This window comes from Carassius carassius, chromosome 38 (assembly GCF_963082965.1).
Source record: "Carassius carassius chromosome 38, fCarCar2.1, whole genome shotgun sequence".
Classification (NCBI taxonomy): domain Eukaryota; kingdom Metazoa; phylum Chordata; class Actinopteri; order Cypriniformes; family Cyprinidae; genus Carassius; species Carassius carassius.
Window position 1 is genome coordinate 11,080,040 of NC_081792.1, and position 10,199 is coordinate 11,090,238.

The following is a 10,199-nucleotide window of genomic DNA, read 5'->3' on the forward strand; positions in this document are numbered from 1 at the left end:
CCTCGGATTTGGAGGTGCTGATTCTCATCCCAGCCGCTTCACACTCGGCTGCAAACCGTCCCAGTGCATGCTGAAGGTCCTGGCTTGATGGAGCCAACACGACAACATCATCCGCAAAGAGCAGAGACGAAATCGTGTTGTCACCAAACCTGACCCCCTCCGGCCCCTGGCTGCGCCTAGAAATTCTGTCCATAAAAATCATGAACAGAACCGGCGACAAAGGGCAGCCCTGCCGGAGTCCAACACGCACCGGGAACAAGTCTGACTTACTGCTGGCAATACGTACCAAGCTCCTGCTCCGGTCGTACAGGGACCGGATAGCCCTTAGCAAAGGGCCCCGGACCCCATACTCCCGGAGCACCCTCCACAGGCCGCCGCGAGGGACACAGTCGAATGCCTTCTCCAAATCCACAAAGCACATGTGGACTGGTTGGGCAAACTCCCATGAACCCTCCAGCACCCCGTAGAGGGTATAGAGCTGGTCCAGTGTTCCACGGCCTGGACGAAAACCACACTGTTCCTCCTGAATCCGAGGTTCTACTATCGGCCGGATTCTCCTCTCCAGTACCCTGGCATAGACTTTCCCAGGGAGGCTGAGAAGTGTGATCCCCCTGTAGTTGGAACACACCCTCCGGTCCCCCTTCTTAAAAAGAGGGACCACCACCCCGGTCTGCCATCCCAGAGGCACCGTCCCCGACTGCCACGCGATGCTGCAGAGGCGTGTCAGCCAAGACAGCCCCACAACATCCAGAGACTTGAGGTACTCAGGGCGGATCTCATCCACCCCCGGTGCCTTGCCACCGAGGAGTTTCTTGACTACCTCGGTGACTTCAGCTTGGGTGATGGACGAGTCCACATCTGAGCCCTCAGCCTCTGCTTCCTCAATGGAAGATGTGACAGCGGGATTGAGGAGATCCTCGAAGTATTCCTTCCACCGTCCAACGACATCCCCAGTTGAGGTCAACAGCTCCCCACCTCTACTGTAAACAGCATTGGTAGGGCGCTGCTTCCCTCTCCTGAGGCGCCGGACGGTTTGCCAGAATCTCTTCGAGGTCGACCGATAGTCCTTCTCCATGGCCTCACCGAACTCCTCCCAGGCCCGAGTTTTTGCCTCCACAACCACCCGGGCTGCAGTCCGCTTGGCCTGCCGGTACCTATCAGCTGCCTCAGGAGTCCCACAAGCCAACCAGGCCCAATAGGACTCCTTCTTCAGCTTGACGGCATCCCTTACTTCCGGTGTCCACCACCGGGTTCGGGGATTGCCGCCTCGACAGGCACCGGAGACCTTACGGCCACAGCTCCGAGCGGCCGCTTCGACAATGGAGGTGGAGAACATGGTCCACTCAGACTCAATATCTCCAGCCTCCCTCGGGATCCGGTCGAAGCTCTGCCGGAGGTGGGAGTTGAAGATCTCTCTGACAGGAGGCTCTGCCAAACGTTCCCAGCAGACCCTCACAGTACGTTTGGGTCTGCCGAGTCTGTCCAGCTTCCTCCCCCGCCATCGGATCCAACTCACCACCAGGTGGTGATCAGTTGACAGCTCCGCCCCTCTCTTCACCCGAGTGTCCAAGATATACGGCCGGAGGTCGGATGAAACGACCACAAAGTCGATCATCGACCTACGGCCTAGGGTGTCATGGTGCCACGTGTACTGATGGACTCCCTTATGCTTGAACATGGTGTTCGTTATGGACAAGCTGTAACTAGCACAGAAGTCCAATAACTGAACACCACTCGGGTTCAGATCAGGGGGGCCGTTCCTCCCAATCACGCCCCTCCAGGTGTCACTGTCGTTGCCCACGTGGGCGTTGAAATCCCCCAGTAAAACGACGGAGTCCCCAGTCGGAGCACTTTCCAGCACCCCTCCCAGAGACTCCAAGAAGGCCGGGTACTCTGCACTGCCGTTCGGCCCGTAGGCACAAACGACAGTGAGAGACCTATCCCCGACCCGAAGGCGCAGGGAAGCGACCCTCTCGTTCACCGGGGTAAACTCCAACACATGGCAGCTGAGCTGGGGGGCTATAAGCAGACCCACACCAGCCCGCCGCCTCTCACCATGGGCAACTCCAGAGTGGTGAAGAGTCCATCCTCTCTCGAGGAGTGTGGTTCCAGAGCCCAAGCTGTGCGTAGAGGTGATCTCGACTATCGCTAGTCGGAACCTCTCAACCTCACGCACAATCTCGGGCTCCTTTCCCGCCAGTGAGGTGACATTCCACGTCCCTAGAGCTAGTTTCCGTGTCCAGGGATCGGGCTGTCGAGGCCCCCGCCTTCGACTGCTGCCCGATTCTCTAAGCACCGGCCCCTTACAGTCCCTCCTGTAGGTGGTGAGCCCACGTGAAGGCGGCCCCACGTCGCTCCTTCGGGCCGAGCCCGGCCGGACCCCGTGGGGAGAGGCCCGGCCACCAGGCGCTCGCATACGAGCCCCAACCCCGGGCCTGGCTCCAGGGTGGGGCCCCGGCTGCGCCATACCGGGCGACGTCACGGTCCTTTTATGTGATCTTTTCATAAGGGGTTTGTGAACCGCTCTTAGTCTGACCCGTCGCCTAGGACCTGTTTGCCTTGGGAGACCCTACCAGGGGCATATAGCCCCGGACAACATAGCTCCTAGGGTCATTCGGGTACTCAAACCCCTCCACCACGTTAAGGTGGCAGTTCAAGGAGGATAATTTTTTGCTTCAGTGTATCGTGAAAAGAGACGATTCCCGTAGCGTCTTAGCTAAGACGCTGTACTCGTTCCCTCTTCTAGAGAGAACCGAGGTTACGTTAGTAACCGAGTATGTTTTCCGTTTCAGAATGGGAGGTTTGTCAAACACGACAAAGCAGGGTAAGTCTAGCCAATTTCTGAAAGAGAGCTAACTTATACTCAGAATCCGTTACCAAGGTAACTTACACTATGAACCTAACCTGGTCAGGAGCAAGTTTTTATCAATAAACCCAGAGTTTCTTTCGGTCTCCTCACCCTTTTTAAACACTTCATTGATGCACGCTGGAAAAATGCTCTTCTTACTAAGTGTTTTTTTTCCTCCAAGTACAAATATATACAAAAATAATAAAATAAAGATAGATTTTCTATATAAGAGTATGATATGAGATACTTAGTCTGGGGGGGGGGGGGGGTCTATTAAGTGCATTTTACTTAAGTAAAATGAAATGCTAGTGTGGTAATAAAAAATAATCTCAATGCAAATGGAAAACAAGATTATTTTGCGTCTATTACTAAGTGCAAATCTACTGTAGCTCTGCCCTCCCTCAACACATGTTAAATACGACAAATGTGAATAACGGCTTCAATGGTGTAGGCAGTAATGTTTTGGGCACGGAAAACTAGCTTGTAACGCGATTGATTGGGATAGAGTCTGGCTTTTGCCGAGCTCGTTCTTCTCACTTTTCCCATCACATGTCATATTAGAATTTATTTTCAATAAAAATGAACAAAATGTTCTAAAAGTGGAAGTAAAGTGCCTAACGAGTGTTTAATAATGATACAACTATTTATAATTGTAATAAATATAATCATTTACAATCTGTTATTATTGCATCCTGTTAATGTATATAACAATACTGAGGTGCAAATGTATAAAGTATAACTAGCATCTAATTATTATTTACACTTAGCCTGTTGCAAAGAACTGCTACTTTTACATTGTAAATAGAATATATCACGATTTTCACTGTACATTTTTTCTCTAAATAGCATCTAGAGCTACTTGCACTTACCCTACTGTAAATAGGATCTATCGCTAAGAAAGTATGTTAATTCCACTTAGTGTAAATAACCACTGCCGTATTTTTTTAAGATCATTTGTAAAATAAGAAAAATGCACTTAAAATATTATTATTAATATTATTATTTTATATATATTTTTGCCCATGAGATACCATAAAATAATTAACTATTAGTGAGAAGAATTACATTTGTATTGAGTCTGAAGTATGCAGGTGGATTTTTGGCAGGAGCTTTTGCCATGGTGAATCGTAATATCGGCGCTCAATTGATAATGGCTTTTTATAGTTGTGGTGCACCCGCTTAACTCAGAGTCAGTCAATTTAGGGTTGATTAAACCAACTCATTTCAGCTGTTCTGTAACCAAAAACTCAGAGTTTCCCATCTCAGGGTAAGTCAACTCAGAGTTCAAGTTTAAACTCTATGAAATATATTATTATGAAAATCTTGTCAATTATCACACCCATTATTGTTCTTTTTTTCATTACATGTTGCCCCAAAAGCACATAAATATGCAAATTAGATTTAGTTTATAGATACATTGTATATAATGAGAATTGTGTCTTAAGGAACAGATCAAAACGTACAACCAGTCTGGCATAAACTGCAATTATACAATCTGAGACTAATTTTAAAGATTCTAAAATATTTCTTAGGGCAAAATCTTGCCTTTCTAAATTAATCGTAGTTATACATTTTATGGGCCTTCTAATTACGAACCACACATAACAATTGATTACATGTGTGTATGAAAGATTACAAAGAAAGAAAAGAAAAAAAGACTGAGAAAAACACAGCTGAAAATGTTTTAAACTAGCTTAATGAGATAGTTCACCCCAAAAAAAAAAACAAATTCTGTCATTTGTTAATCCTCCTGTCGTTCCAAACCTGACTTTCTTTCTTCTGTGTAAATGAAAGATGATGAAGAAAAAGTCTCAGTCCCAGTGTTGTTTGGACCCTAATGTTGTGTTTTTTTTTTTTTTATATCTACTTTTCTGTTAATGTATATAACAATACTGAGGTGCAAATGTATAAAGTATAACTAGCATCTAATTATTATTTACACTTAGCCTGTTGCAAAGAACTGCTACTTTTACATTGTAAATAGAATATATCACGATTTTCACTGTACATTTTTTCTCTAAATAGCATCTAGAGCTACTTGCACTTACCCTACTGTAAATAGGATCTATCGCTAAGAAAGTATGTTAATTCCACTTAGTGTAAATAACCACTGCCGTATTTTTTTAAGATCATTTGTAAAATAAGAAAAATGCACTTAAAATATTATTATTAATATTATTATTTTATATATATTTTTGCCCATGAGATACCATAAAATAATTAACTATTAGTGAGAAGAATTACATTTGTATTGAGTCTGAAGTATGCAGGTGGATTTTTGGCAGGAGCTTTTGCCATGGTGAATCGTAATATCGGCGCTCAATTGATAATGGCTTTTTATAGTTGTGGTGCACCCGCTTAACTCAGAGTCAGTCAATTTAGGGTTGATTAAACCAACTCATTTCAGCTGTTCTGTAACCAAAAACTCAGAGTTTCCCATCTCAGGGTAAGTCAACTCAGAGTTCAAGTTTAAACTCTATGAAATATATTATTATGAAAATCTTGTCAATTATCACACCCATTATTGTTCTTTTTTTCATTACATGTTGCCCCAAAAGCACATAAATATGCAAATTAGATTTAGTTTATAGATACATTGTATATAATGAGAATTGTGTCTTAAGGAACAGATCAAAACGTACAACCAGTCTGGCATAAACTGCAATTATACAATCTGAGACTAATTTTAAAGATTCTAAAATATTTCTTAGGGCAAAATCTTGCCTTTCTAAATTAATCGTAGTTATACATTTTATGGGCCTTCTAATTACGAACCACACATAACAATTGATTACATGTGTGTATGAAAGATTACAAAGAAAGAAAAGAAAAAAAGACTGAGAAAAACACAGCTGAAAATGTTTTAAACTAGCTTAATGAGATAGTTCACCCCAAAAAAAAAACAAATTCTGTCATTTGTTAATCCTCCTGTCGTTCCAAACCTGACTTTCTTTCTTCTGTGTAAATGAAAGATGATGAAGAAAAAGTCTCAGTCCCAGTGTTGTTTGGACCCTAATGTTGTGTTTTTTTTTTTTTTATATCTACTTTTCTGTTCCACAGAGGAAATAAAGTCATTCAGATTTGAAACAACATCAATATTATTTATAATTATCTTTATGTTATGACTGTACAGTGTTACAGTGCATGACTTTTGCACTCAGACAGGACACTTTCATTTCTTTTCTTCTTTTCATTTCCAGGCACAGTCAACTTTATTGCCAACATTAGCACAGGGGGATTTGGGATAATGCCAAAACAGATGTGGACAAGTAGCCAAAAACTTAAGTTTAAATGAGGAGGGAAGTATGCCTTTGCTTTTGGAGAATAATTAACGTTGTTTCCCACATCAGAAAGTCATATGGAGGTAAAACAATATGTATGAGCAAATATGCTTAAGTGTGAACTGAATGTTTTCAAACACTTATAGTAATAGCACAGAACTTGAAATTAAATGAAAATGTATTATAGTTTAAAATCCAATGCAATTATCAGAATTTTAGAATGCTTTTTAACATATGTAATCTCCCAGTTACTCCTCTTTTCTTTAAAAATACTGCCGAATGTATGGCAAGCATTTATGGTAACCTAAAAAATGCAATGTTAAAAATTGTATGTCATGTATTTAAATATATTTGCAATTACATATTTGTAATGATGACATTTCAATTGAGCACAAATTATATTAACCTTAAATGTAATTTTGAATAACACAGTTCAGTTATCTACTTTTCAATATATTTGCCTTGGTAAGTATATCAGTCACCATCTTTAATTGCGATATAAGGTACTACTTAAAAGCGTTGCAAAAGATTTTTAAATGTAATTTACTACAAATTTACTACAAAGTAAATCTTTTCACTTGACATTATTACAAAGTGCACTTTTGCAGTGCATTTAATTATGAAGAACATTTATGAAAGTTTACTCTCTTTAAGTTATCTATTATTTCATTAATATTATATTATCTCCAAGCACAGTTTTTTTAAATATACCTTTAAGATTTAAAGTACACTACACATGCACATTTAATACAATTAAGTGCACTTATTGTCCACAAGGGTTTACTTTTTGCATGAATTCTTCCCTTAAAGTGATTTTAGATAACTTGTAGTGTCTCGTCACGTGTGGAATTGGAATTTAATAGTATACATATATATTTAATAATAGCATCCTTGAACAAAGACAACATTCTTAAGTGAAATTCATTATGTTTTAACAAATAAGGTTTTGGCCCGCACAGAGAGATTAAATGGATGCGATGACAGGTTTAGAACTAGAGTATTTGCATCGCGGGCATTTGGCATGAAATGGAGAAACTCGACTCAGTAATTCATCTCGCCCCAGCAAGTTTAGGCATCACCTGTCACACCTCAAGCTGATACTTAGGCATTTGAACGATACAGAGATAAGAATCTCCTAAATCAATCACAAAGAGCTTAAGCAAGAACAAACACATGCTCAGTGGCATTGAACTAACAGCAGAAGGGTGAGGCAATGAAAGGCAAACTTGATTTACTACCAAGCTTTTCTCATTAGGCAACTAAAATCTAATTTAAAGGTTAAATTAATCAGTGTCGTAAGTTTTAGTAGTTTGAAATAACTTATAATAAATAATAATAATAATAATTTGTATTTATTTTTATTGAAAAAAAGGTTTTGATGCTAGATTAGTGTCCACCTCAGATGCACATAAAAGAAAAAGATGTGACAATTTAAATGCACAATTGCATCACTTTATTATAAAAAAAGATTTAAATGTATACATTCTGCTTTTTACCCACTCAGTCACACACACACACACACACACACACACACACACACACACACACACTTACATGTTGGCTATGCTGGTTACAGGTAATAATGGACTAAGACATAAAAAAAATGTATATATACAGTATAAAAAGATAACTATGAAGCAAGTAGACAGAGAGAGCAATCATTCACAGTTCGTACATTCAAATTGTTCTAATACAAAGAACAGAAGCAGACAATACAATCCAGTTCATTATGAACCTCTGCATGAAGATATTAATTCATGGTGTAGAAAATATAAATCAGCAGGATTGATATTGGTATAAACTACACATGGTTACATTAGTGTTAGTAATATAAACATTTTTATTTGGTCTGCAGTGGGGTGATAAAGCTGCCTCTGAAACTCACACTACGCAGTGCCTGCTTTCTTCTTATCTATTTTCTGTATCATTTGTTCTACCCAGGGTAGATATGGATCAACACAGATGATCCTTTTCATCCTTTTCATGATGAATCTGTTTGGAGACCAGAAAAGGAAATACATAAGTCTACAACTCTGGCTGTTAATCTGCTGTGTATTTGCTGCATGGGACAACTATGTGTTACCGGTAAAATGAATTCCAGATTTCCATGTGATTGTGTTGAAGTGTTACATGTACTCACACAACAGCAGGAATGTTACATCCTCCATCTGCTTCCTGCTTTCTGTAACTCACGACATTTTTCCAGATGTCCTTCTTTATCTTTGCATACTTCAAACAGCAGTTTTCATAATTAGAGGGACCTGAAAATAAATCAATAGTATATTTATTCATTAATATACAGTACCTATCTAGACTGAAAAAAAGAAAAAAAGCATAGAACACATTGACTTATTGCACTCCAATAATCTTTGTTTCACAACTTCAAAAAAAAGTTTATTTATTTTTAAATGTTTTACATTGTATCTTTTTATACTGTAAAAAAGTGGTAACCTGCAATTGTTAGCTTTTTTTTTTACATGATTTTACCCATACAAATGTGTTTATAAAAATGTGCATTTAAGGTGATCAGTAATGTTAAAATGTTTTTGGCTTGAATAAAACCAGTTAATTTAGATGCTACCATTTTAAGTTATATATTTTTCAGTGTATATACTGTATCTATGCATACTTCACACTTACTGTATATCATTTAAAATTTATTTTTTACTTAAATCCCATTAAACCCTTGCATTTAATAACAAAAAAATATGCTGAATTAAAAAAAATGGTCTAAAATCTATAACGTTTAGATTAAAAATTAGGTTAAACATTTTCATTAAGAATTTATATATTTAATTTTACATTATAAATATCTCATACTTAATGCATAATAAAAGCCATATCACGTAATTAATTAAATACTTACTTGGTGCCACACTGGGATACATGCAAGTCAGCACCAGGAGAAAAAACAGGATTTGAAACTTCATGGCTGAATGCTGTGTTTCCATAAAAGCTGCAAGAAAAGACGAGGACTTAGTTAGTCCACTTTTGATTTTATTATGTGCATCCACTAACCAAAAACATGTGGCTCTAAAGTGCTGAATAATGGCTATAGACTGCATGTCTCATCTTTACCTTCAGAGATTCTCAGAAGAATGATGTTTTCTTCACGGCGACAGCTGCTCTTATCTCCTCCTCTGTTTCGTTAACACTTTTTATAGCAACAAAACCTGAGACTCTGTCACGCCCCCGTCACATTTTGCCTAGATTTTACATTCTGTTGCATTAGAAGAACATGGTTCCCATCGAATTGATTTGCTGTTTTGACAAATCACAATTGATTTAAGAGTCCCACATTATAAAGATGAATAGAAAGCCTGGTGCAATATCTATAATATCTCAAACCTCTATATTTGGTCAGCAGAGAGAAGTTTCAGCATGGGGAAAGGACCTACTGGGAGTCTGGAGATTTTTGACAGCCCCCATGTCTCGCCCCTGCTTAGCATTGCACAATATAACATCTTTGCCAAATCCTTTCTGCAATCTGCTTTAGGACTTTTTATGGCCTGTGTGCCAAATAAAACATGAAATGCAAAATTGTGCAACAAGATTCCCCTAAACTGATCACACTTTTGAAAATGTCCAGCGGTGCATGTTGTGCGTTTATGTCTCTGAATTTTTTTTCCCCTAATGGATTTCTAAACTTTAAGTCCATTTACTGTCTCGGTTCATCTCGGCCTTGACCTGAGCCGAATCTGCCCTAAACTGCAGGACTTTGGCAGCGTCTTTTGGAAAACATGTACATGTCTTTGCTATTGTGAGAGTGATCTTTGCAGGTCTTAGTCAGCAGGACTGACAACAATTCATGGTTTGCCATCAGCAGTTCTGCGTCATGTAGGGGAATTCCATTTTAATAAACAGCATTTAACCAGGAGAACCTCGTCTTCTGGTGCATTTTACTTGTTACAGACACTTACAGGCTGTCCCATTACTTTTAGACCTGGAATTCTGGAAACAAAAGAAACACACACAAACAAACAGTGTTTCATTTGAAGTTCGACTTCTTGATCAAGTCTTAAGGGCAGCAAAGCGAGTGTCAGATTTCTTCTTTTTTTTCTCCACTAGTA

General features: G+C 39.7%; 1 protein-coding gene across 1 annotated transcript; it reads right to left on the reverse strand.

Annotated features, from left to right (window-relative positions):
- Positions 1-7,737: 7,737 nt before the first annotated feature.
- LOC132119004 (C-C motif chemokine 21-like) lies at positions 7,738-9,273 on the reverse strand. Its single transcript, XM_059528745.1, has 4 exons — positions 9,210-9,273; positions 8,996-9,086; positions 8,270-8,390; positions 7,738-8,121 (listed from the first exon to the last, which is right to left on the reverse strand). The coding sequence occupies exons 2-4, from the start codon at positions 9,078-9,080 to the stop codon at positions 8,016-8,018; spliced, it is 312 nt and encodes a 103-aa protein (XP_059384728.1). The 5' UTR covers positions 9,081-9,086; positions 9,210-9,273; the 3' UTR covers positions 7,738-8,015.
- Positions 9,274-10,199: the final 926 nt, after the last annotated feature.

Bases quoted from the DNA above. Each gene is read 5' to 3' on its own strand.
- LOC132119004 (XM_059528745.1), bottom strand. From the start codon at position 9,080: ATGGAAACACAGCATTCAGCCATGAAGTTTCAAATCCTGTTTTTTCTC. The intron at 8,391-8,995 runs GTAAGTATTTAA...ATTTATTTTCAG, and splicing joins GTATCCCAGTGTGGCACCAA to GTCCCTCTAATTATGAAAAC. The intron at 8,122-8,269 runs GTGAGTACATGT...GTCTCCAAACAG, and splicing joins TGTAACATTCCTGCTGTTGT to ATTCATCATGAAAAGGATGA.